We start from the raw sequence: 27,758 nt of genomic DNA, 5'->3' as shown, positions 1-27,758 counted from the left end.
AGCAATTGTGCCAATAATCTCATTTATTTTTTCTACTAGAAAGTTGAAACTATAAAAGTCAGGCAACCAAGCATAACACTTCAAATGAATACACAACCTTTTCCACAAATTCACCGCCCTGTTCTCGCAAAATTACCACCGTCCATTGGTATCTATTATCTAGGCATATGACAGCAAGATTATCACCTATTATAGTTAATTTTCTCAAACATCTGCGATCTAAAGCTAAATTAACAGTACACAACCATACTAACCAGTGAGGTTTAAGTTTAATTACTTCTTCACTTATATCAGCCAAAACAGTCTGATATATGAGTGTCTGAATCTTTGACACATCAAAAACCAGTGACCATTCTGTTCCTAGTCATCCATAACACCCAAATGCATGCACTCTCTAATCATCCATAACAACCAAATGCATGCATACCATATGTATGATTGTGTGAAGGTGTTTAAATAACTATTTTATTCGCTCTCTTATTAGAGGGGGCTGGACACCGGAAAAATACAGCCAATTCTAAAACCGAAAAACGTAATACATGACTTAAAAACAAGTATAATGCAGATTGCAGATTTCGGTTGTATGCTTCGACAGGTTAATATAGTAGGATTTGAGCAGTAAGAATATGGACCTAACATTGAGCCGTTCTAGAATTTTTGGTATGACAATTTATATGCAAGTTTTACGAAAAATACTTATATACAATGCTCAAGCTTCTAAATTTTGGCATGGCAAGGAGAAACAAGAAAAACAACAGCCCAATTATTAGAATCCGTATCAGAATTTCAATAACTTATATCTTTATATAATAAAATAAAATGTCAACTACAGTCTACAAACAATAACATCAACCCTTCCTTTCACTGCAAAACCACATGTAGTTTACAACTACAGACAATAACATCAATCCTTCCTTTCACTGCAAAACCACGTATAGTTTACAAATAAGCCCTTGACTACTTCCTAAAACGGCCGCTGGAACCCTCCTATATTAAGTAGGGAATGAAGGAAAGCTGATTCGCTAATAACAGGGATGTTCGAAAATGTACCAAGAAGAGCACACCTGATGGAATGCATGATTATGACAATATATGCCAACGCCACACCAGCCCAGTAATACATCCCAAGTGTTCCCTTGAAGTGTATCAGTGGCATGAAATTGCTTGCAACCCATACAATCTGCAGAGCAATTTCCAGTAGCATTCCCATCATTACATGGAATCTGAAGATAATGGGGAAGTCCCTATTTTTTACCACCACCATGATAGCCAAATAGCAGTATAATATAGGGAACCAGGTCGGCAATCGGTTGACAGCTCCTGGGATGTAGAAGATCACATTTTCAAATAATTTGTATTTATCAAGCAAAGGTTCTAGATAATACCCAGCGGCAGACATCTGCATTGCTATTAGATAGGGTATACATGATAAAGTTCTCCACCACCATTCTGGCTTCTCAGAATTTGCAGGGATTCGAAAACCAGACCAATGGTATATATATGCTTCTGGACGAGTACTAGAACTGCTTCTTCGGGAGATTGGAGCACCGAGTGAGAGGTGACCATGGTTATCAGTAAACAATGGAGATGAAACAGCTGTGAGTCGCGTAGCTGATTTTCCTGAAATTAAAAAAATTGGGGAATATAAAACTAGAAATAAGTTTTGGGCGCTGTAGCCAAAAACCACATGCAATTTGAAAACAATTTTGGATTTAGATGGCACATTGCATAAATGTCTTCATGGCTTAGCATCAAATAAAGGAAGTGTTAAGACAAGTTATGAGCCTAAGATCAATATAAAAGTTTCATGAATCCTCCTATTTCATTATTATTATTGCAGTAAGCTCTAATATTTGATCAAAATCATATTAAAGCAACTACCAAGGATTAAAATTGACAGATATATCCATTAAAATAATGTTAGGAAGTATGAGGCATAATTACCCAGAGAACTGCCTGCTAGAGCTGCGATGGCAAGATTCTTTCTCTTCCCGTTAAATGAAACGCGTCTTTGTTGAATCAAATCTTTATTCCTAATCAAAAAACCAAATACACATAAATTGTGATCTTTAAAAATTAAAATACAAATAGAGGATAACCAAGGAAAAACATACACAACTTATGAAGCACGGATACGGACACCGGACACGACACTGACACGCCGACACAGCTAATAATTTGAAAAAATCACATACTTCGGTGTAATTACAAGTGTTGGTGTCGGACACAACACGTGTCCGACACCGGGACACGCCTAATCCGAGGGGTGTCCGTGCTTCATAGTACACAACTCAAAACAACAACAACAACAAAGTAAACAATTCTGAATCATGAGACAACATCTATAAATTGGCAAAATATCTTTCTATCTCTCTACATCTTTCAGTAAGAACATAAACAAGGCACATATTCTCAAATCCAACTGGTGAAGTACCTAGAGAGTAAACTCTAAAACTCTGTGTCAGACACAACACACACAAATGTGCCAACTTTCAATTATGTGTTTTTCTTAAATTACTATTACTATCAATGTCAGTGTCATGTCCGGTTATTTCATGGGCTAACATTTAAAATTTAGTCTCAAGTAGGGTAAGACTAAGACCTATTAAACCTTCCCATAAAACCTAACAAACGGAGACAACATATCTTCCTTAATTTCAAATTAAAAAGAACAAACAATTGACACATGATAAGATATAATACATTCACAATTTGATTGATAAGATAACAACTATGAATTTCAAATGAAAATATAAAGAAAGAGGATTGAATTGATGAATCACAAAAAGCAGAAATGAATTGGATGACACATGCAAAACACGAATCATAGAAAATCAAAACGACTCAAAAGAAAACGATAGAATTGTAAAAGAGAAAGAAAAGGTAATTACGGGAGAGAAGGAAGGCGGAGAAGAGAAGCGTAGGTGGTTGTTGCGGCGGAGGCGGTTAATTGACCGGCCATCATCGTCTTCTTTCTTCCTCCTGACTCTCGATTCTTCCGTTACCCTTACCCACCTCTTTTTATTATTATTATTATTCTTTTATTTTTATTTTATATTTTATTTTTCTCTTTTCTTTTGTTTTTAGGAGTACGTATACCAGAAGGCAGAAGCGTTGCCTTTTTCAATGGAAGGATCTAGAGTTTCAACTTTCAATGCCTCTGAGGCGGTGCCATTTGCATAATTTTGGAAAAGGGAATTTTTTTTATTTTTTTTACATGGAAGATGATTTGATTAACGAAAATCTTGACTATAAATTATAGTCAAACTATATAAATATAAGATGGAGTATGTTCGATTCATATGCAAACTAAATTATGAAAATTATATTTGGTTAAATAGGGAGCAATTTGGTTGGTTTCATGTCTAACATACTACAAATTTAAATTTGCGAAAACAAACATTAAAACTAATACAATCTTCGATAATAAAGTCGATATAGGTGGAAGATTATTGGTGAGCATTCAATGGCGAGACCACGTTAGAAGCATATGATTCTCCTTATAAGATTCAAGAAAACATGTCTTTCGCAATTTTCAAACTCTTTCATATAACTAAAGTTTCGGTAACCTCTTAATCTGCTAATGAAATATTTTTGTCAACAATGACAAATTAAGCTTATAGAAACCAAGAAAATGAGGTTTCTAGTGAACATTAGATATTGACAAAATTGAACCTCCGTTTAGTTTCTCGAACAACATCGTACTAACACTCTTAAAATCCACAGTAGATTTTTGTGTCTTTTAAACACTGACAACGACATCAACATCGTTTCCCTCAAAAAAAAATTATAATATTACTCCCTTTGTGTTAAATTAGTTGTCGTATTTGGATTGAACGTGGTTTTATATATATATATATATATATATATATATATATATATATATATATATATAGGGCATATCAAGTGAGAGGGTTTTTATTGTGAGAGGTGAGAGGAGCTTTTATCATCTGTTAGATCAAAATCAATGGCTTATATTAAACCTCTTATTTTAAGAACTCACACACTTTAATTTTTTTCTCAATTTCCCATCGTATCATAATTTCCAATTCTCCTCATCTCCTTCGCAATGGTTTACTCTACAGTCTGCAATTGGTTACACATCAAGCTCAGATCCAAAATTAAGTAGAATGAAATCATCTTTTCCCACAAAAAAAAATTATTATGCGAGACTCACTCTCTTCTCACATGTGGCTTTTCCATCATTTTTGTGTGTGGCTTTTCTCACAGCAACCACAAAACCAAGCACAATATTCATGGATTAACAATCTTATTTGTATTAAATTCAATATATTTGTGTTATGTTAGTTTGAAGAAAGGCTGCAAATTGTAACCCATATGGCCAACAAGATGCAATCTTTGAATATAATCGGCTACCGAATATGAACAGTCGCCAGATCTACTCCTCTTCTCAACAAAGAGATTCGCAGCACCAAGGTCCATTGTCTCAGCCATTCTTTCTTTCCGTTTCGAACGTTGATGGTTAATCTCGTTTGTTTTGTGGGTATTAGAAATGGTTTTACAAATTGTCTTGTATCCATGGGAGTGAATGAGTCTAGAGGATGAAGATGAGTAATTCAGCGTTCAGGAATGAAATTAGGGAAAAGATCTAGTACACGTGTTCCTAAAATAAGAGGTTTAATATAAAGCCATTGATTTTGATCTAACGGATGATAAAAGCTCCTCTCACCCTCTCACAATAAAAAGCTCTCTCACTTGATATGCCCTGATATATATATATATATATTGTTTCAAATAATAAAATTAATATTATTTACTAAAATATTTTTATCGAATGCCTCAATTATAGGTGGAAGATTATTAACTACTGAAGTACCTCTAAAAAAGAGTCGATATAAGTGGAAGATTATTAACTATCGAATTTAATGAAGATTATTAACCATCTGATTCAATTTAATGAAGACTATCGAATCATCGGGAGCAATTATAACTACTAAAGTACCTCTAAAAAAACTATCGAAGTAGATGCGTGGAGTGAATATTAATAACTTCATTAAATTGAATCAGATGGTTGCACACTTGTTTCAATTGAAACAAGTGTGAAACGGTACAACCTTGTTGCCAATTGCCACCGTCCACGCTCAAAAATGGTTCAGATTATATAATATGGAAACATCTAAAAAAAAATCAAATTATATAATCTGAACCAATACAAGACTGTGTTAAAACTCGTACTTTGTAGGGTAAGGCAAACTTCACATTTTATTATCCTAACTAGTTGTAGTTTACTACAACGGGGGAAAACCCAATTTGTTCAGGGTTCGAAGTGTTGTCACACCGTCTGGGTTGAAGCATCAACTTGACTAAATCAAACGTCCACTCAATCACAAAGACACAAGGAAGGTGGAGGGTGTTGAGTATCTACGTCCATCAAACCTACTCAGCTGGAAGAAGTGTTATGTTCACCCAATTGAAGTTAAAGAACAACGACGACGTGGGAACAATATTCTTTGGTTAGTACATTGTTAAAGGACCAACTAGGTTGGACACTTCCTTAGTGAGATCTTTAAAATAAATTTGAAAAAGTTCGATCTAGTCTAGAAACTACGAAGTAATCAAGACTATCATGAATAAACCACATGAAAATTTAAGTTTGATCGATCCATGACCTTTTGTGTGTTTTATTAAGTTGTTTTACAATGATGCATTATGTCGTTTAACGTTTTAGTGAATTTGAAATTTTTATATTTAATGCAAGTTCGCTGAAATTAATTTAAATGGGTTAAAACTCGTACTTTCTAAGACGAAGGACAATCCAGATTTTATGACCTGAATCTATCAAGTGCATGATTTTTCTGTCATTCACATTTCACAAAAACATTTAAGAATAGACATGCTTGATTCATTTGTTTCTATTAGAAGGTTGTTATGAACATGGTCTTGTTGTTCTGTCAATAGAAATATGTCAGTTGACAAGACAAAGTGATCGAGTTCAAAAATATCTCTTAAGACATCAATAGTTAATCCAAACCTTCCAAAATTGTTGACGGTGATGGTTCAAATTAAATAATCTAAACCTTCTTAAATTGTGAATGGTGACATTATATTCAAGTTTAGATAGTTTGTGGTGTGTTAATTGCCCAAAGTTTAGACGGTTTTATGGTATGTTAATTGCATTGAAATTCTTATATCCATAAAAAAAAAGTTTAGTCCTTAGGAAATATGTTTATAGTTCAAAATTATAAGCTTTCAAGTTAAATATGAATCTAGTCCTTAGAAAATGTTTATAGTACAAAATTATAAACTTTTAAGTTTTTATATAAATCAAATTAAAAAATGTAACAACTTTTGTTTAAAAAAGGTGAGAACTTTTGTTTTTGGTGTTAACGCAACAGTCCGTAGATCAAAGAGCTTTGATAATCCTATGTTTGATCGAAAAATAAATAAAACTTGGTCAAAAATTGTAAAACTTTATTTGTTTAAATATATTAAATTGTTTCTATCTATTTTGGATGTTTTCTTTCCTAATTTTCATCCTAAATGCCTCAACCAAATAAATTAATGTTTTTTGTTAACCAATTTAAGACCATAACTAACCAAAAAATCTTAAAAAGCTAACATTGAGCCTTATTAGATTGTTTGGTCTTACAAAAAGTATACGAATTTCTGTGAAAAATACTTATGTTATGTACATTACTGAAGTTTCTAAATTTTGGCATGACAGGAAGAGACAAGAAAAACAACACAACAATTATTAGAATCCATATCAGAATTTCAATATCCCTTATATATTTATATAATAGAATAAAATGTCAACTACAGTCTACAAACAATAACTTCAATCCTTCCTTCCACTTCAAGACTATATACTCATTCAATGAATCTAAAATGTTGATTTTTGCTTATAATAGATAATGACTAGAAGTTGTAAATTACAAATATGCTCTTGACTACTTCCTAAAACGGCCGCTGGAACCCTCCTATATTAAATAGGCAATGAAGGAGAGCTGATTCACTAATAACAGGAATGTTCGAAAATGTACCAAGAAGAGCACACCTGATGGAATGCATGATTATGACAATATATGCCAATGCCAAACCAGCCCAGTAATACATCCCAAGTGTTCCCTTAAAGTGTATCAATGGCATGTAATTGCTTGCAACAGATACTATCTGGAAAGCAGTTTCCAGTAGCATTCCCATCATTACATGGAATCTCAATATAAGAGGGAAATCCCTATATTTTACCACTAACTCGATAGCCAAATAGATGTATAGAAAAGGGAACCAGGTTGGCAATTGGTTGACAGATGTCGGTATATAAAAGATCGAAGTTTCAAGCAAAGGTTCAAGATAATACCCAGCACGAGACATATCCAATGCTATTAGATAAGGTAACCATTCTGGCTTCTCCAATGCTATTCAAAAACCATTATGGCTTCCATATCCATTCTGGCTTCTCAGCATATCCAATGCTATTAGATAAAGTATACCGATGGTATAAGTATGCTTCTGGACGAATACTAGAACTGTGTCTTCGAGACATTGGAACACTACTGAGTGAGACGTTACCATGGTTTTCAGTAAAGAATGGAGATGAAAAAGCCGCTATGAAACAGCTATGACTGGTTTCACTGATTTTTCTGAAATAAATAAAAATAGAAGTAAGTTTTGGGCACTAAGATGCAATTTGAAAACAAATGTTGCATAACTTGCATTTAGATGGCACATGCATATATGTCTTCATGGCTTAGCATCAACTAAAGGAATTGTTAAGACAAATTATGAGCATAAGATCAATATACAAGTTTCATGAATCCTCCTATTTCATTATTATTATTGCAATAAGATCTACTATTTCATCAAAATCATAATCAAGCAACTAAAATTGACAGATAAATCCATTAAAAAATGGTGGAAAGTATGACACATAATTACAAAGAGAACGCTGCCTGCAAGAGCTGTGATGGCAAGATTCTTTTTCTTCCCATTGAATGAAACGCGTCTTCGTTGAATCAAATCTTTATTCCTAAACAAAAACCAAATAAACCTAAATTGTGAGCTTTAAAATACAAATAGAGGATAACCATATTTATTCCTAATCATATTTATTTTTGATATACATTATAATTAAGATATAGAAATTATTACAAAATCTGATACAATGCAAAATAAATTACTTTTTTAAAAATTACTAAACCAATGAAATATGACACGACCGCCACCTACACTCCACTAACGGTGCCCTCCATTTCTCCATATCTTAGTCCTTCACTATACAGATACAAGGGTCCGTATAGGCTGGACCCATGATAGTATTGGTCCATTGTGAACCAAAAATTATGGTCATTGGATCAATAGGTAAGTACAATAATACAATACACTTTACATATCTTATTATTTCATTTACTCTCTCCAGTATTTCCTCTTGCTTTCTCTCTTTTCCTTTTTTTGTTTTTATAATCCACTTTCTCTCTCTATTCTGGGATTGAATTGAAAATTCATAATTGAAGGAAAAACCTCGGGGAAACAACATGAGAATTAAACCTCAAATACTACACCTCAAACCTTAGATCCTACCCAGATTGTACACCGCCACCTCAACCTAGCAGGGCAACCGCGACCTATATGTACTCCGGTTCCAAAGTCCATTGCCGCAAAGATTGATAATTCAACAACTTCAAACATAACAACAATTGATAATTCAACAAATTGCTAATTCGTTACAAAACTCTGTGTACCATACCATTTAACCCAGCAGCAATTAACTGCTGCCGATTTTTTAGTCATAAAGCCAGCGGTAAATTGTATATGTTTTTTCTTTTCATACAGAACCGAGAGAAAAAGAGAAAGGGTGCACGGAGAAGCATAATTGGGGTTAAATTTAGTATGAGTATAGATGCCCTAACCATAAGTGTAAGATATTTAAATATGTATTTGATCCCTACATTTTACGCAATTTTGAAATTAGTCCCTACATTTTAAATGTTTTCAAAATCCCTACATTTTTCCTCCGTTAGCTTAAATAGTCCATGTTGTCAAATATTTAACGTGATGCCAATGTTGGCGAATCAATCTCACCGAAAAACGGCAGGGAATTTCATCACGATCTTTTTCCGCATCGTCGTAGATGCGGATCACCGGTGTTTGTCACATTTCCAGTGAAATATGTGGGGAAGATTTGGAGGCAAAGAGTGATGATGTTATAGTTAAAAGTGCGTGTTGTTGCGAGTGTGGAAGGTGATGTTATGGAGATTTGATGGGGTGGGGTTGAACTTAGTATGATTGCTTGTGTTTCATCAACATGACACTGATAGCAGGGACCAATTGCAATAACGAAGGAAACATGAAGGGATTTTAAAAACATTTTATTGAAATGTAGAAACTATTCTCAAAATCTAATCGCGTAAAATGTAGAGACCAAAATCGAATCGAATCACATTGATTCTAATTATTGGCGTTAGGTAATTTGGATTTCGAGATGTTTTCACCTTCAATTCCCTCATTAACCTAGTCAAACCCATTAGGTTTTGAAATAACTAAACCATATTTTCCCCTTGTTATTTTGAAAGATGCAAATTTGAGTTTATGTGGTTTTAGTTTTTATGGAGGTCATTCAAAACTTTTGGTCTGGTTCCGCAGCTGCCCTTATGAATTCAAATGGCTTCCTTCAAAAAACTAATTTGCACAATGGGACGTTGGAAGATAAATATTCATTTGTTATTAAAGTGATATACGTAGAAAGGGAACTTAATGGCAATATGCAACACATGTTGGAACTAATATGAAGATCATACAACGGATGATATAAAAAATGACGACTAAATTATTAACAAATGGTATTGTCGCATGACAAAGATGAAAGTGTGTTTTGAAGTTAGAGAATAATAAAGTGTCACTAAGCAAGAAAAGATTCATGATTTAATTTACATTTGAAAAGTAGTTTCCAATAAGTTTCTCAATGTCCCTAAAAATAAACATACCAAATGATGAAGATAAAATAATTTCATTTACATGGAGTGCGTAATTTGGTCTATCCATTACCACAGAAAATCATTTATAAATTTAAAAATCGAAATATCAAGGTTTTTAAAGATGAAACTGAAAATGCAAAGACATCATTATAAATTATTGACACGTCAACTATGATACATCAAAAAATTCAGCAATTAGCAGCAGCATCGGAAAATCTCCATATCAAAATTAAGTTTTTGTGCTGCCCCTGCATATAATTTCCAATACACTTAGTAATATGTGTGTTACTATCTCAGATAATTGAAAGTAAACGTAAAATAAATTCCTTCAAAACAAATAATAAAAGTAGAATAAATTCAACCCAAAAGAATAAATGTAAAAGACAAGCCAAACTTGCAATCCACATGAAAAGCAGTGCAAGCATTAAAAGTCTGTCGTTCAATATATGGAGAACACGTTAATAAAGCAATTGAATATAGTCATTGCTAAAATAAAAACTATACCCCTTGCCTAATCCTCCAAAATTAAAAAGTACTCCTGACTGTGATGAATGATGATCATGCATGGTCAAAAAAATCACATGATTCAAAATATACAAATCAGTGCACAACAGACATTAATAATGTAATCAAATCATAATCTAAAAACATAGATGCTAGACATATACAAACAAAAAATCATATGTTGTGTACTATTCATGTTCTATTCAGATTGCACAAATGCATCAGATTATTAGGCTTGATTTCTCTAAAGAGAAAAAAGTTCGCACAGTATGTTCAGATTCGATCATCTGGGGAAATAATCATCACACCCATTGTACTAACAATTACACAACATTACATATAAACATTTGAATATGTCTACAAAAAATGCAAACATGTTGATTGAATTATGAAAGTTAATATTTAACATGGCAATTAATGATAAGTAACACAGAATTTTAACTGCAATTTAATAATGCAAATATAGATCAGATTATTTGGCTTGATTTCTCCAAAGAGAAATAAAATCGCACAGTATGTTCAGCTACGATCATCTGGGGAAATAATCATCACACCAATCTAACAATACAAACAAATTACCAAGACTCTATGTCTCTGACATCAAAAATAAACATAATTCAGAGTTTATTGAGTACAAATATATTACAAATCAATAATTTTGAGTACATTATCTAATAATGCAAAGAAGGATCAGATTATTTGGCTTGATTTCTCTGAAGAGAAACAAAATTCGCACAGTATGTTCAGTTTCGATCATCTGGGGAAATAATCATCACATCCAACTTACAATGCAAGTTTTTAATTGAAAGTCAATTTCGACAAAATAAATATACAACAACGCAATATAAAACACTTCAATGTAACTAAATAGTGAAATTAAAGCATCAACTGCTATATTCCACAAATCATACTTAGAAAAGGAGAAATGTATCTGATCACATTAAAAAGAATGATGTAATTAACAATGTATGGAAAAATATATACTATAATTTAGAAGTTGAAACAAAATGTATTTTTATAATATGGAGGTGTGCGTAACCCGAATCTCAATATATTTTCAACAGGGCTTTAAACACCACTCAATCTATATACGGAGTTTGTTGGAAACAAAGCACTCATGTGTAAATAATGCTTTCAAAAACAACACATTACCCCTGAAACACTTTTCAACAACTTCAAATTAAGAAATTACTCCCTCCGTCGCTATATCTAAGCACCCATTTGATTTTTTTTTGTCGCTAAACATACACCTCTTTTCAAATTACAAGATGCATTTATTATTATTTTCCTAAACATACCCCTAATTAATACTATATTTTGTAGTGAAATATGAAAAGGCAATGGGCGGAGTGAGTATTCTCTAACAAATCAAAAAATTCAATTTCCAATATGATTGGGTCTAACAAAATCAAATAATTCAGAGTAAGAGGGTGACGCTCATATTCTATGGGTGTATTCGTGTCTGTCATGCCATGGCAATAGCAATCAGTACGAGGAATTGTTTATAATCATCACAACCAACCTCTTTCTATTAGGAATTTAATTCAAGTTTAATAGTCACAAACTTGTAAGTTATTTTAAAAGCACAAGATCAAGCATATAAAGAAATGTTGTGCTGTTATTTAACTCCATTCTCGTGGTTATCAAAAGATGAAGCTGATAGACAACACTAACTCTATGAGTTTATTCAGACTCTAAACCAATTCATAAAGGAAAAGAGTATAGTTAAAACTCAATAAAACTAGATTAAAACCATATAATTATATACAAATACAACTGAATTCAAAGGTAATAAACAACAAGACAAATGAACCTCAGTTTAATCTCTTTATGTCATTGGAAATGTAGCAACACCAAGTAGGTTCACCCTGCGAACAGGATCTTGGGTTAACTACAACCTCAGACAAGTTGGATTGTTAAAAAACATCATTGGTACAAACAAAACCAGAACACACAATAGAAAATTAAACTTATATAACAAATTTATGCAAAACACAACTCAAACTAGAATAGTTAAAATTAAACACAACTCAAACTAGAATAGTTAAAATTAAACACAACCATATGATCTAAACCATTCTAAATCAAATTATGTTTGAATTCAAAACAAAAAAAAAATTGTGTAAGGCTCAGAATATACTACAGCTCTATCAATCACGATTTTCAGAAGCAGAACTGGCATTAAGCTGAATTAATTCTCCTCACGGCCAAATACATCCTCTGATACATTAAATTCCTTCCTGAAGTATAACACTAATAATTGAAGGTAGCTAAAATGCATATTAATTCACAAAATTGAACACTCATCAATTGAGATTCAGCTAGCAACATATGAAATGTCATAAATTGAAACCACAATTGATAGATGAGCATTTTGGGGTACCATCTTAGGGTTTAAGGGAATTGAAAGAGAACTTAAAATGCAATCATCTAACAGAAACTAATAATAACAAAGAAAAGTTTGGCTCATATTAAGAAATTCAACCATTGATTCCGATATACTTCATAGGAAAACTCAGAAGCGCGGATAATATGTAATCATAGCCAAAAATTAGGTTTTCACGAATCAAAATCATACAAAAAAAAAAGGTGTGGCGAATTTTTTTAGAGGCTTATACATTAATAGGTTAAAACCACCACGTGAAAACCGCCAGAGAATCAATTTCTGCCTCTATGACTAGCTTTGATTTTCATGAAATTTTTGGAAAACAAGCTAAAGGTGTAGTGAGGCAAATTCAAAACATAAAAAGTAAATTGGAAAATTGTGATTTGAGATTTAGCCATTACTTTGACACAGATTAGCCGTGAAAACTAGGCTGAATTGCAACACGAACGGCGAAGATCTAGCACGTGCTTAGGGCTTTCGAGTCATTAGATATATCAGAGAAGCCCGGGAGGCATCGTGCTGAGAAATTAAACGAAAGAGAAAGAAAAAAAAATTAACCTAAAATGCAATGACTGATGAAATGAAATTCTAGATCTAGGAACTATGGAACGGTTGTTGTGAACGAAGGGATGGTGTGGATGAATTTATAGGGGCGCATGAAACCCTAAAACCCGAATTTTTATGAACCGGGTTGGTACTGATTTGTTCAAAACGTTTTGAGCCCTTTACCCGAAAAATAAGTTCTGCAGATTTGACTAAAAAAAGGTCTAAAGATATGAGTGATTTAATTTTATTTTTTTTTCTTGAAGGAGGATGAGTGATTTAATTAATTTATTTATTTTTATAAATTTTAATTTTATTACAAGTAAGCAATAATTAATTTTTTTTTTACAAAAGCAATAATTGTAATTTTTGTTTAGTAAAACTAAATGACATTTCTTCACTCAAATTGATAGATTTCATCGATACAATAAAAATAAACAAACATCCATGTTAAGAGCATTAAACAACTAAGTACACAAACCTATATATGACCAAATTAAAATCTCTGGAATAGTCATGTATCCGGATCTACAACTTTGACGACATCAAAGTCATTGTTTAGATCTTCACTGTATCGAAGATGGTATGACAACCTGAACCGAACAAACGCCTGAACAAGACAGGAAAGACAAGCAACGTCGCACTAAGACGACGAAATCAACAACGACAACGACAAAAAAAAAAACTAAATAGATGTGAAAATCACTTAGTTAAATAAAATGGAATAAGCAAAATGATTTAAAGGGGTGATTTGGGGTCAAAAATTGATCATAAACCACCAATGTTTCACTACAGGGAATGTAACAATTTACCAGGGACGAAATCCCCATCAAAAGTGCTAAAAGTCGTGTCAAATAGACACTTGACAAGGGTTTTGTCAGGAGCAGAATCCTTGATAACCCCACGCTTCTATAATTGTCTGATAAAGCACTGACACTCATAGAAGTGTGAGTTAACCCCTCAGAAAAGTCCTGGAAAATAGCACCAACGACCTGCCATCCCACGTGTTGCTGTTTGTAGAGGTTTGTGTGATCTGCGAGGGGTGAACCCTTGTTTTCCCAAAGGCGTTTCCTGCCATTCCCAAACTCGATTTCTGATGGATTTTCCTGGCTTTGCCCCTCGAAAATTTGTCAGGGGTTCAAGACACTGTCAAAGATCCTAGGCAAACATGCACATTTCTTGTAGTGTTTGGTGAATAAAGGAGAAGAAACTGCGATTTTAAATGACAACGCATCAATAATTTTAATTTATCTAATGAGATTAATATATATGCATGACAATGTAATTTTTTTATGCATATGTTCAATCAATAATGGACAAATTCAATTAAAACCTTTACAGATATAGGATCATTTTGAAATGTCAGCAATCAGTGACTAAATTCATATTATAATTTTAAGAATCAAATTAGATATTTATACTTGTTAGTGTTTTTATTAAAATAAACATATTTGTTTCATGATAAAATAAATATTGTCCCCTTGAGCTCCACTCAATTGATAGAAACATTGCATTATATATGTCGGAACCGGAGCTCAAACCCCCAAACATTCCACTTGTTCATCTTAAAAGTTGAAGAGTAGTGCTAGCAACCCTCTCTTTTAGACCTCTCTCTAACACTCACTCTCTCATTGAATTAATTCAATGTGGGTCATACACTTTGGGAATGGAACCCAAATAAAGTGGTGGAACATACATTGATTTTATCCAATAAAAAAGAGAAAGTGTCCAAAAGAGAGTGTTGTTAGCATTCCTCAAAAGGTGAATTTGTAACCATTAAGCTATTTCACCATAAAAAAATATTTAAAAAAAAACATTCATAAAATAATTTGTGGTTAAATCTAACACAAGCTGTTAACCTCACAAAATTAGTTTGTGAGGTGAAGAACATTTCCACTTATAAACATTTCTTCATGTATGTAGGACTCTTAGCAAAGGAAATATGTAGCCACTCTAGCAACAAGATTGCAATTGCAATCAAGAATCAACTACATGTGTGAACCTCGGCAAACTTTGCTTGAAACTTTGGAGAAGACTAGAGGAGGTTCCTACAGTTGGAAATAAAGTGCATCATATGCAATCAAATTCAATGGTGTCACTCGTATTACGACACCTATGCAATCAAATTCAAAAATGACATTAATCGAACATGGTTGCATATTCTCTTTCAGAAAATCAATAATGACACCTAAGAGCAAAAAGAAAAAACATATTCTCTTTCAGAAAACCCTGACAATGCAAATTTGAAAATTAGGTAGTTCCGACGTAGAATATTAACTGAGCCAATTAAAACAAGATTACAATTATGTGCCCTTTCAACACAATAAATTCTGTATTGAAAAAAATTAGACAAACTATACAGTCTCTATTTGATGACAAAATTCAAGTCATGCCTTAACAAATTAGTGGATCATTCTCATAACCCACAGTAAGTAATGACGAAATTGAACTTATCGTCATTATCGATGTTATGCTCTCCAGTTGCAATGTTCAAACGTGACCATGGCAGTCACTCATGAGGATCAACATTACATTCCAACGAAGACAAGGCATAGAATAGTGCATGGCAATGTAAACTTCCATACCTTAAGAACCCAATCAGCTAAAATTAAATACACAGACCTTTAAGTCTTTCTTTGCCTTCTTTTTGTCTTGAAATCTCCTGGACCAGCTAGACAAGTTGATGATGAATTCATCTCTTCTAAAAGTTCTGTTGCTAACTCAATGTTCTCTGTTTTATTTAAATTATGGATTAGTGATCTGTAGATTTGAATGGAAGGAAGAATCCCCTTCAGTTTCATCTCCATGAAGAATTTCAATGATTCTTCGATATTTCCTGCTCGGCCAGAAATATCAATTAAAGCAGTGTATGTAAGCAAATCCGGTTCATTTCTATTCTCCTTCATTTCCTTAAAATATTCAAAGCACATATCTGATCTTCCCACCTTTCGCAATCCATTTATTAGAGTATTGTATGAAATAGTATCCGGAACAAAACCTGTTTCTTTCAAGGACACAAACATGTCAAGCATTTCATCCACACGACCCTTACGACCCAAGATATCGAGAACAATATTATATGTGATCAAGTCGAGACAACTATTGTTCTGTCCTCTAAGATGCTCAAATATCGCCAAGGCACTATCCTTCTGTCCACTTTTGGCAAAAGCAAAAATGATCTTGTTTATGAATGATGATATACTTGAACAACTTGTTTCTGATACTATTTCTTTAAGAAATATAATAAGCTCCGTAAACTGATTTACTTCTCTGAAAGCCTGGGCAAATTTAACGCATGAGGTTGCACTTGGGGATTCACCTGACAATAATAATTTCTTGAGCATTTGACATGAAAGGACAATGTCATTCTTTTGACTTGCTTCCACTAATATGAGATTATACATATTGGGTGAAACAACAATGTTCTTGTCATTTAAAATTTGTAGCATTTGACTTAAGGCTGAAAGGTTTCCCGCCTTGCACATCTTATCAATATATGCATAATAGACTCTAGCACTGGTTGTTGAAGCATTTTCAATGGTGGCACAAAATTCCTTCAAGACTTCGCTTGTCACTCCCTCTTTGTCAAGAGATGTCTCCGTTGAAAAAGCCCGTAAACTGCCAATGGATTAACTGGTTAAAAACTGCCCAATTTGAAAGAGATTGGTTGAGATAGGAATGATAAAGTCAATATTGCAGTCAGGGTCATCAATATTTAGACCCAAAAACAATTTTCAGTTAATTTATTGTACATTCTTCATTAAGAAGTTTAAGTTAGTGATAATCTAACCGGCTACAAGTGAAAACAAATATCCAAAAGTCGTCAATTGATGATTTTAGATAGGAACTCTGGGAAAAAAAATGGAAAATTCATAAAAAAATCTAAAGAAAAGCACAGTTTTATTGGACGAATTATAGAAAAAGAAAGTCCTCTCCTATAAGGGTTTCACCTCCGCAAAGAGTTTCTCTTTTCACACAAAAGCTATCAAATTCACAGAATGCCCTCTCCCTTCTACCCTAACTCTTATTTAAGCTGAAACACCCCTGTCCTTCCTACCACTCTAACTATTGATTTTCTACTCGACTAACTTGTACTGTCTGTTTATATTTGGGAACCTCTGGCTTTCGTGCGAAATGCCATACAATCTAAAACTGCAACAAGGTCACAAATAAAGTGGGTATGGATAAATACTTAGTTATATGAAGTCCTACTGGCTCTATCAACAAATATTCACCCCTTCCGTATGCCTATTTCCACCAGATCCGATACTAACAGCTCTTGTGTCTTAGCATTCCAAATTCAATGTCTGTATCAACCTCTATGAAATGAATTTATGGGTGGTACAGCTGTCCACTTCAATTACTATTGGGATTCACTCGTTTTTTCTTTCAGCTTCACAGGTTTAGGTTGATACTCATATCCCAACTTCATATTGCACAAACATGAGGCTTCATGTTGCACTTTATTCATTGGAACTTCCTCCATTTCCATAACCACCTAATCCCTAACTTTCTCTCATGAAACACCGGATTTGAGACAACAGGCAACACAACATGATTATCAAAAACAAGAGGCATCTACATGACGTCCCCAAAGCTCAGCTCTTTAAGTCAATCTAGACAACCATCCTCTCACTACCTGTGTGTGTGCGTGCAAAATCTAAAAATTTAGCCAAACAGATTATCACTCTCTTGGTAAACACCAGTAGAACTATACAAAACTTTCCAAAACTCTACCAAAATCCCATTTTGAAGTTACATTAACCTTATAGGATAAGCATTTTCTACCAGACCTAGAGCTTATAGCTAACAATTACACACTCGCTACTTTTCTACTTAAATAGCCAACGATAAAAAGAGTGTGATAAGCTGCACTAAGTTTAGGGAGTGACTCATTATACTAAATTGGGATTGAAGACGAGGTTCATATCTACATAGATATCCAGTAGAGAATCGTATCGATTGAGTTTAGTTTAGTATCGAATGAGTTACGATTAGCATGTATCGTTGGATACGGGTAACCACAGTTTTCAATATTCATTAAAACAGTAAGCTATTTGATTAAAGCTATTTATGAAAAGAATTATAAAAAAAAAAAGGATTAAAAATTGAATTTAGGAATGGTGAGAATGATACCATATGGTTGTTACATGACGAGGAGAGTAACGGGAGAGAGCACCAAACATCATCATGAATCAATCACATATCATTTCTCCTATTGTGAATTAATTAGTGAAACTGTATAGAAAAACAAAAATGGAAGCGTGTTAGTGAAAATGGAACACAATGAATTTTTTTTCTGAAATGGTATTTGTTTGTGGATACGATTGAGTAGGGACTCACCTACGATATGAGGCTGCTACAATTGACGGCCACGGAGACATGAATTCCGGTGGAGTAACGGTAGTGCCTCTTGTTGGTGTGAGCTTCTCCCTTGTGTTCTTCACATCGGAAAGTTATTTATTAACCTCGTGAGCTAAATCAATTATTTTATTTTATTTTGACTGAAAATCAATAACACTATATTTTCTATATTTTTTTTTATGAAAGAATGTTTTCTATGCTCTTTTATTTTAATAATAGCATAAATTTATTTTTCTCTATTTTTTAATAGTAGATCCGACTCTAAATTTCAAAGAACACTTACATATATCATCTACTAAATAGATCTTCAAGTTGACGGGAGTTGAATCTACGACCTGACGATTAATCAACTCTTTATCAATTAAGCTAATTTTCATTTGATTTTCTCTTTTTCTCTAACTAGAACTATTATCTCTAACATATTAATAACAAAAATTTAGGGTTGTGTTGTGCTAGAACTTTTGTATGTTTTGGACGATTTATGTGAATTACTGGATAAAATTGAGATGAAAAGTTGCAATTCAGTCTCAAATCCATCAGAAACAAACTAAGTTAGATGAGTGCAGTGAAGAAGAGAAATTGGATTCAACTAGCTTCAAACAAATAGTTGGGTCATTGAGATACTTATGCAATAGCAGGCCAGACATTTGCTACTCAGTTAGTGTGATTAGCAAATTCATGCATGATACTAAGAAACCTCATATAATAGCTGAAAAGATGATTCTTAGATATGTTAAAGGAACTATGGAATATGGATTGCTATTTTCTTATGGTAATAGAAGTAAAGTGAATGAGTTCATTGGATACTCCGATAGTGATTGGTATGAAGATTTAACTGATAGAAGAAGCACTTCAAGATATGTTTTCATGTTCAATGATGTTGTTATATCTTGGTGTACCAAGAAGAAACATGTGACTCCACTCTCATTATGTGAAGTTGAGTACATTGCAGGTGCATTTGCAATATGTCAAGCTCTGTTGCTGGATTCAATGATGAAAGAGCTCAAGTGTGAAGTGATGAAACCTCTAACACTGAAGATTGACAACAAATCAACCATAAGTCTTGCTAGGAATCCTATTTCTCATGGTAGAATCAAACACATTGAGACTAGATTCCATTTCATTAGGGAGCGAGTGACTAATGGTATGATTGAACTACAATATTGTCCTACAGAATTGTAGCTAGCATATGGCTTTACAAAGGCTTTGAAGCTTGGCATATTTGAATTTTTGAGGAAGAAACTTGGTGTTGTTAACATTCAGCAATTATGAATTAAGGGGGAGTGTTAGAATATTAATACATAACTGTTGAGACATGATATACACGTGGGGGTATAAAAGTTCGTTACAAGTTTGTTAGGAAATCTTGCTAAGTTTGGTAGTTAGTTAGATAACTTGTTCTACAAACAAGTTCTATTGTGCCTATAAACGGCTTTGTATTATGCAACTTCAAGTCTCAACGAGATTCACATTGCAAGCATAATTTCTCCATTCTTTTCTCTTTCAGTTTTATAATTTTGTTTCATCGGATTCATCTTGATCAGAAAAACAACTTATTGAAACAAGCACTTCTGTTGTGCAATTGAACATAGTTTGTGTTCTAACAAAATTACCAAAAATTTCATTTATGATAAATCCATGTATTTTATGTCAATTTTAGAGTTGTCAACTTGCGATCCAAACACTTAAAATAAATTTTACTGCATTAATTTGAGATTCACGTGAGAGATCGCATGTTCATTTGACTTGTCATGTTATAAACCACAATGATAGAAATCAACATAATGATTAATCTGGCTGTTGTTTTACAATTTTAGAATTGTATTTGTCAATTTGCTAAATTAAGAGACTAATTTGAAAGACATTTACAAGAAACGATTTGTCTATTTACTCTACCAGGGAAAAAATTAAAACAAGGAACACCTAATCATTTGAGTGTGGATTATTTGTACCATGACTGCAATTTGCTCACAATTTCTGTTGATCAATCATAGTTAAATTGTTTATATTGTCATAAATGATTCAAAGCTTCACTAGCAGAACCGTAAGCAACGCACCAATCATAAGTATAACAAAAAAATTCAAGTTAAAATTTACAAATAGGAATCGTGTGTGAATTGAGCCAAATGTTTTGAATATTGTGATGGATAAGATTTCAGTAACTTCATAAGATTTTTAGGTCAATCTATGTTAAAAATCCAATTAGAAAGCAATTATGGAAATTGGGATTCCCAATTTTTTTAATTTATAATCCACAATGATGAACATAAACATTTGAAAGCAACTCAATTTCTTGCTTTGAATTTTGATATTTAACTTGTGCTTGGTTTTGGTGAGAATGATATTGGATATAGGTTATAGACTATTTCTTCTTGTGTTTGATTTTGGATTTTTGTGTTAATATAATATGCTTACTCAAACTCATTCTTCCTATAGCCTAATTACACAATTTTTTAAAGGTTTTCTTGTTGTAGTTGTATGTTTGATTTATATGAATGTAAGTCGAATTGTATGTGACTTTATACAGCTCCGGACAACTTTCAAATTCGATCCTGACCCTAAACCAAACCTTCATATCACATAATAAAAAGAAGGCAAAATGTATCCAGGGGTCCCTTAAGTTTTGTGTTTGTTCCGAATTAGTCCTTTAAGTTTTTGAAGTTTCATATAGGTTTCATATAGGTCCTTTTAGTTTCTGAATATTTGCAACTTTGTTCTTTCCGTCAGTGTCTGTTAATATAACGATGACGTTGCCGTTAACTTGATGATGTGGCACGTACGTTTTGGTTTGGCAACGTGTACCGACTTCATCCCTCTCCTTATATCACTCATTTCCCCCTAATTTCAAAACCCTAAACTCCATTGTTGTCCAAATTTAAATCTCAAAACATCAATTGCAGCAAAACTTGGCTTCATTCCGATCCAATTCTTCCAATTCTCGTAACAAATTTGATGGATCTTTCGTTTCCAGTTGCAGGCATGAAATTTCGTGCCACGTCATCAAGTTAACAGGCACATCATCGTTATATTAACGGACACTGACGAAAAGGACAAAGTTGCAAACATTCAAAAACTAAAAAGACATATGTGAAACTTCAAAAACTTAAAGGACTAATCCGGTTCAAATACAAAACTTAAAGGACCACTTGATGCATTTTTTCTAAAAAGAAAGAAACTAAGAGATCAAAAACTTAAAAAAGAACACATCAATAAATACTATAAAGAACCCCTAACAAAATAATACGAAAAATAATTCAAGTTAGATTTTTGTCACACAGTGGACCAACAAGCAGAAGTAATGCGATGTAAATTTACCTTATAAGCAGCATACTAATGGTTATTAGAGATGTCAAATGTCCCGCCTACCCGAGAGACCCGACTATATAAATGAACCAGCCCAATTCAACCCATTTATAATTAGGCCGCAAACTATTGAGCTCGGCCTGGCTCGTGTGGATCGTGGGCCAGCTTGGCCTAGCACTTGGTATCTTATTAGGTTGTAAAGTACTAACATAATGGAGTAGGTTAATCCACAATGATGGAAATTAGCAGAATGATTAATTTGGTTGCTGTCAATTTGCTATATTCAGAGACTTTATTAGGCCGACATTCACAATTTCTAGAAACAATTTGTCAATTTACTCTATTTTGTAAAAATAAAAACAAGGAATACCTAATCATCTGCGTGTGAATTAAAGAACCATGACTGCAACATGTTCACAAATTTCCATTATCAATCATATATCATGATGACAAGCTTCATCGGCAGAACAGTAATGCAAAAAACACTGTAATTAAATAATTATAAAAATAATAATTAAAAAAGTCACAAATGGAGAAACTAAATTTGATTCATGTAATATTTTACCGAATTTTACTAACATCTGGTCAAACTCCAGATCACATAATCTCTTTCCCTTGAAAATGGAATGATTAACACCAAACAAATATTATATTTACAACAAATTTCAGAGAAAATTTATCAGTATGAATTATGAGTACATGACTCTTGAATTTGAATCAACCCAAAGTTGTTTTTTAATTTGTGATGCATAAGATTTTAGTAACTCCAAAAGATTTTTGAGTTGTAAGTTAATCTATGTTCAAATCTTGTAACTCTTGACCTAGAAATTGGGATTCACATCCTAATAATTTATTAGATTTTTTTTAATAATTGAGTTGTAAGTTAATTTATCTATTTGTTAAATTTTAGCAATTTTTTTAATAATTGAATTTCATGATAATCCATAACAGTAGTACGAATTTACTCCAACTGAGAAAGAAAGTTAAAATCCATTGATTCACTGTGCAGTTGTTACAAATTTACAATATACATCAAAAGCGAAAACCAACACGGCTTTCTCTCCAACTGAGTCAACTCATCATCATCATCCGATTCAACTCAATCCTCCAGCGACTGCGACGATTTCCGGTGAAATTTTCGGCCAATTCTTTAGCCTTGACCCCAGCAATTCATGTACATAACTTTCCGAAGAGAATCATCGGTTCTTCTTAGCTTCTCATCCGCTTCAGAACTCATGTCCGATACAACGACGCCGGACAAAGGCCGGAGATCCGATAAACTTCCGGCGGAGAAGAGACGAGTTCGGTTCTGGTGAATAGATCCGACGGCTGTTTTGCACTTGTGGCCTGGATCGGTGTGGCCTTGCGCCACCGCTACGGTTGCTGCCATCCAAACACGGTTCAAGTAACTCATCGTGGTTTCTTCTTTTTTACTGAGACTTTTTTTAAGGATTCAAGGAGAGATATGAAAGGTGTGAGAAGATTAGAGGAAGGGGGTTTTTATAGAGAAATTGAGAACGATATATGTGAATTTTTTAGTAGATAAGCTCAATAATTGTTTTTTTTTTTTAGTGGTGTGGTGGGTCCATTACACTCAAGCTACAAACAAATGGGATTTGTTTATCTTTTGTTGTTTGAGTCACTTTAAATAAAATTTTCCAAAAGATTTATACTAATAGATAATAACAGTATTCAAATCTTCTCTATCAAAAACAGTATTCAAATCTTGTCAAAAAAGATAATAATGGTATTCAAAATATCTTATGATAATTATGTTTTTTTTAATTATGATTACACTTTTGTTTAAATTTACATTACATCTCAATTTTTATACATTTTCAAAATCAAAATTATAAATTCATAATCTAATTTTTCTTATGATTGATTGCGACTGGGTTGTTTGATAGTTATTTAAACTCATTTGACTTATTAAATTAATTAAATTTTAACTATTAGCTTGTCAAAAATAAAAAATCTTAACTATTAGGTTATCAATTATTTAACTGTTATTAGAGAGATTCACATTCACTGTATCGTCTTAAAATATTTTAAAATGTTAAAGTGATTCTTACTGCATTTATTGTAATAGTTATTATGTTATTTTGATGATTACGATAGTAATAGTATTAATATAGTGGTCGTATAAAAAACTAGTATGATGAGAAATTGAGAATAGATTAGTGAATGAGAGAGAGGTGTGCGGGTTCGAGGAAGCAGGCGACGGGCTTATCCAAAGACCAACCAAAAGGGACATCGACTGATGACTCATCCATATCATCCCAAGAGCCATATTCATATTTTTTTGGTTTTTTTATTAAAAATTTCTGTTGTAATTAATTCACGTATTAAAGATTAAATGTGAACAAAAGTATTGTACCGACAGCAAAAATTAAACTGAAGTTAAACTCGGTGTAGCTATTATAGGATATGAACTAACTCCTTTAATTTAACCAACCTTGGTTAGCACTTTGGTCATGTTCTAAGTTCTAACATGTTGTTTTCTGTCACTTTCTTACTTTGTTTTTTTTTTCTTTCTCTCCCCTATCTCTCTCTTCAATTGCGTATGGGTCCCATTTCATAAAATAGTCTGTTTGTTTTGATGGACCCTGGCCCAGGTTGCATTATCTTATGTAGGGGTGTTTTCGTCCTTATACTGCATCAGGGCGATTCTAAATGAATTTATTTTTCCTATTATTTTTGGTAGATGTATGTACTTACTTAGTCATTGGTCAGTTACACGTTGAATTGTAGTAACGTGACACGTTATGGATGATGAATGGGACTTGTTCTCATAGTATGGGATCACGTGCATGCGCATGAAGATTGAGGACACCTCCAAGTTCAATGGAGTACTCTGCCATGCCATGCACCACACCTCTTTTTGCACTAGTTAAATTTTGGGCAGCTCACGGGTCTTGTTAAGTTTAATCTTAAAAATTACATGCAAACAAATTTAAAAATGGTAGTTCTATATCATAAAATATTCTTTGAGGTAACTTAAAAAATTATTGTTCTTTAAAAATTGTGTGTAGAACTATATAAGATAATTAACTCAGTTGATTAAGATATTGTATAATATATAAGAGTTGAAATTTGAATCTTAGACGCTCTATTTTTCCACATTTAACATCTGTGAATTACAGTCATTAAACTACTTAAAAACAAAAATTGAATGTATAATTTTCAGCATTTAAACAAATAAATGAAGAAAAAAATGCTAAATATATCGAAGATTTTTATCCTGAAGCATCACGATGTGACATTCTTTCTACATGCACATGTGTTCTCTCTTGTCCAAAACTTCTCTCTTCCATTTTCTTTATTTTATTTTTCAATTTTGAACCTCACCATCTATTTATCAAGTATTTCACTATAAAGCTACCATTTATCAAGTATTTCACTATAAGTTTTTTTTTGTGGTGGCTAGAATTCGAACTTTGAACCTTGTATATATTATGTATTGCCCTTATTTATCAACTGAGGTAAGCTCGTTAATTTTATTAACACATTTTTTTTCAAGTTAGAATTCTAGTATCAAAATGCTAAACACTGAGCAAAAAAATGTAGTATAAAAAATCTAAAATTTAACACACATGAATTAGGGATCACAATGGATTGGATTCACGCATTCATGAATCAAAAACAACACCTTGTATTACTTTTTCTTCACTTCCTTGTACGCTACCTTTTTTACATATGTTTGATTTTCACCCAGCTCCTCCACACCAAAGTTTACAACCTCCAACACATCTTGAAAGCCAAGAAGTACCTTCATATGTTTGTGTCACCTATCATAGTTTCGATTGAACATGAGAAGAATTTCATGAAAATTGTTCAAAACGGTTCATGATTGTACACCATCATCACGATCAAACCAATCTAACGATACCATTTGTAAGAACAGACACTTATATACTTTAGAATTTGAAAGAGAAAACAAAAATGAGATTGAATGTACTTTCTTTATTGAATTATAAGAATCGAATACAACACATAGATGTAAAGAGAAGCTTACTTATATATACTATATATGTAAAAAAGTCTCATCACATCGGTTGCAAATTCCTATTTAAACAGTCACTAATTACAAACTTAACGAGCTCACTGTTTTTTCCAATCTAAGGAATATTTCATGTTAGGAAATTTGTCTCTTTTGCTTCTCTAATTCTCTTTGCTTCCTTGATTTCATTCACTTGTACGTGTATTTGCCTCCACCAATATATTCAAGGAAATTTTGCAACTAGAACAAATATTCGTGGATCCCACAATTTGAATGAAGATCTTGTTCTCATAGACGTATCGAATTGTCCGAAGGAATCCCATTGTTTCCTTTTTTCCAATATTTCTCATTCAAGAAAACAACATATAGGGTTTCTTGTGCACCCTTTGAGTCAATTCTGCATGCTTTGTTGTCTCCATTAGCCCTGACCCCAACAGTTCATGTACATAACTTTCTGAAGAGAATCATCGGTTTGTCTCAACTTCTTTTTTGGCTCAGAACTCACGACGGTTGCTTCCGATACAAAGACGCTGGACAACGGCAAGAGTGCCGACAAAGCACCTCCGGCGGAGAAGAGACGAGTTCGGTTTTGGTGAATAGTTCCCAGAGCTGATTTGCAGTTATGGATTGGTTCAGTGTGGCCTTGTGCCACAGCCATGGTTGCTGCCATCCAAACACGGTTCATGTAACTCATATTTATGTTTGCTTTTTCTTTCTTTTAAGCCTTTGCTTTCTTTGCCTAAAAAACAGTAGGAAAGTGTTTGATGAGTTAGCTGATAAGAGAAATGAGGTATTTATAATGGAATGAGAACCATTTATGTGACTTTTTTGTTTTTTGATATAATTTTATGTGACTTTTTGAATCAATGGCTCAATAATGCTGGTTTTCTTAGTGTTTGGACTTTGGTGGGTTCCAACATTTTTTTTTAGGTAAATCTATAAGCATATCAGTTATTTAACTATATTACTAAGATCTACTTAGAAAAAAAAATTATTATCAAAGATTCACTATATCGACTTAAAATGTTTTAAAAATGAAAGGAAGGGTTGATGGAAACAGGTGGAGGGCATTTCCTAATAGATCATTTTCATTTGATGACTCATTCAATTGTAATCCAACAACTCATTCATGTTCTGACATTTCCGTTACTTTCACTTAACTTTCTTTATTTGTTTTTTCTCTCACTCTCTCTTCAATTGCTCTGTTTGTTTTGTCCCAGGCCCAGGCTGCATTATCTTATGTAGGTGTTTTTGTCCTTCTACTATCATAAATCATAAATGAATTAATATTTCCTATTATTTTTGGGTACATGTATATGTTCTAGCTAGTCATTGGTCACTCACACGTTGAACTGTAGTAAAGTGACACGTTATGGATGATCAATGGGGCTTGTTCTGTTGTGTCGACTCCGCTTATGGGCTAGAGATGGTGATCACGTGCATGCGCATGACTGCAAGATACCTCCAAGTTCAATTGCATGCACAAGTACAACATACCTTTTTGCACTTGTCAAATTTTGAGCTAGATCTTGAGCTAGTACTCAGCTCAAGAAGAAAAATCAAAACTATGAGTTAATTTTATAACATTTTTTAAAGTTAGAATTTTATTTAGTATAAAGATCTAAAATTTAACACTAACAGACACAATGAGTAGAGTTTGAGAGTATAATAAAGTGAGTGATAATTGAACGATCAAAATATTATAACTTATAGTTTTGTGGTT

General features: G+C 33.0%; 4 protein-coding genes and 9 non-coding genes across 13 annotated transcripts; all 13 read right to left on the bottom strand.

Moving 5' to 3' along the window:
- Window positions 1–763: 763 nt before the first annotated feature.
- Window positions 764–3,069, bottom strand: LOC25487601 (protein TIC 20-IV, chloroplastic). The gene is made up of 3 exons (XM_013609578.3): window positions 2,892–3,069; window positions 1,945–2,033; window positions 764–1,620 (listed from the first exon to the last, which is right to left on the bottom strand). Exons 1-3 carry the CDS (start codon window positions 2,963–2,965, stop codon window positions 965–967), a joined length of 819 nt encoding a protein of 272 aa, XP_013465032.1. The 5' UTR covers window positions 2,966–3,069; the 3' UTR covers window positions 764–964.
- Window positions 3,070–6,724: 3,655 nt separating this feature from the next.
- On the bottom strand, window positions 6,725–7,536 carry LOC25487600 (protein TIC 20-IV, chloroplastic). The gene is made up of 2 exons (XM_024777155.2): window positions 7,455–7,536; window positions 6,725–7,379 (listed from the first exon to the last, which is right to left on the bottom strand). Exons 1-2 carry the CDS (start codon window positions 7,534–7,536, stop codon window positions 6,919–6,921), a joined length of 543 nt encoding a protein of 180 aa, XP_024632923.1. The 3' UTR covers window positions 6,725–6,918.
- A 3,119-nt stretch (window positions 7,537–10,655) lies between these two features.
- Window positions 10,656–10,751, bottom strand: LOC112419611 (small nucleolar RNA Z103). Its single transcript, XR_003009736.1, has one exon. It is a non-coding gene; the product is annotated as a small nucleolar RNA Z103 (small nucleolar RNA).
- Window positions 10,752–10,901: 150 nt separating this feature from the next.
- On the bottom strand, window positions 10,902–10,997 carry LOC112419609 (small nucleolar RNA Z103). The gene has a single exon (XR_003009734.1). It is a non-coding gene; the product is annotated as a small nucleolar RNA Z103 (small nucleolar RNA).
- A 127-nt stretch (window positions 10,998–11,124) lies between these two features.
- LOC112419608 (small nucleolar RNA Z103) lies at window positions 11,125–11,221 on the bottom strand. The gene has a single exon (XR_003009733.1). It is a non-coding gene; the product is annotated as a small nucleolar RNA Z103 (small nucleolar RNA).
- Window positions 11,222–11,871: 650 nt separating this feature from the next.
- On the bottom strand, window positions 11,872–11,960 carry LOC112419635 (small nucleolar RNA snoR8a). The gene has a single exon (XR_003009760.1). It is a non-coding gene; the product is annotated as a small nucleolar RNA snoR8a (small nucleolar RNA).
- An 84-nt stretch (window positions 11,961–12,044) lies between these two features.
- On the bottom strand, window positions 12,045–12,152 carry LOC112419629 (small nucleolar RNA snoR97). The gene has a single exon (XR_003009754.1). It is a non-coding gene; the product is annotated as a small nucleolar RNA snoR97 (small nucleolar RNA).
- A 98-nt stretch (window positions 12,153–12,250) lies between these two features.
- On the bottom strand, window positions 12,251–12,373 carry LOC112419613 (small nucleolar RNA Z278). Its single transcript, XR_003009738.1, has one exon. It is a non-coding gene; the product is annotated as a small nucleolar RNA Z278 (small nucleolar RNA).
- Window positions 12,374–12,561: 188 nt separating this feature from the next.
- LOC112419606 (small nucleolar RNA Z223) lies at window positions 12,562–12,652 on the bottom strand. The gene has a single exon (XR_003009731.1). It is a non-coding gene; the product is annotated as a small nucleolar RNA Z223 (small nucleolar RNA).
- Window positions 12,653–12,901: 249 nt separating this feature from the next.
- On the bottom strand, window positions 12,902–12,986 carry LOC112419639 (small nucleolar RNA U36a). Its single transcript, XR_003009764.1, has one exon. It is a non-coding gene; the product is annotated as a small nucleolar RNA U36a (small nucleolar RNA).
- Window positions 12,987–13,211: 225 nt separating this feature from the next.
- On the bottom strand, window positions 13,212–13,347 carry LOC112419641 (small nucleolar RNA snoR134). Its single transcript, XR_003009766.1, has one exon. It is a non-coding gene; the product is annotated as a small nucleolar RNA snoR134 (small nucleolar RNA).
- A 2,238-nt stretch (window positions 13,348–15,585) lies between these two features.
- Window positions 15,586–18,702, bottom strand: LOC25487599 (pentatricopeptide repeat-containing protein At1g11900). Its single transcript, XM_024776049.2, has 2 exons — window positions 18,505–18,702; window positions 15,586–16,986 (listed from the first exon to the last, which is right to left on the bottom strand). Exons 1-2 carry the CDS (start codon window positions 18,558–18,560, stop codon window positions 15,993–15,995), a joined length of 1,050 nt encoding a protein of 349 aa, XP_024631817.2. The 5' UTR covers window positions 18,561–18,702; the 3' UTR covers window positions 15,586–15,992.
- Window positions 18,703–23,006: 4,304 nt separating this feature from the next.
- On the bottom strand, window positions 23,007–23,518 carry LOC25487598 (uncharacterized). Its single transcript, XM_013609575.3, has one exon. It carries the CDS (start codon window positions 23,447–23,449, stop codon window positions 23,186–23,188), a length of 264 nt encoding a protein of 87 aa, XP_013465029.1. The 5' UTR covers window positions 23,450–23,518; the 3' UTR covers window positions 23,007–23,185.
- Between the last annotated feature and the right edge of the window lie 4,240 nt (window positions 23,519–27,758).

Source organism: Medicago truncatula, chromosome 2 (assembly GCF_003473485.1).
Source record: "Medicago truncatula cultivar Jemalong A17 chromosome 2, MtrunA17r5.0-ANR, whole genome shotgun sequence".
NCBI lineage: Eukaryota > Viridiplantae > Streptophyta > Magnoliopsida > Fabales > Fabaceae > Medicago > Medicago truncatula.
This window is presented reverse-complemented; position numbering and strand designations above follow the sequence as displayed.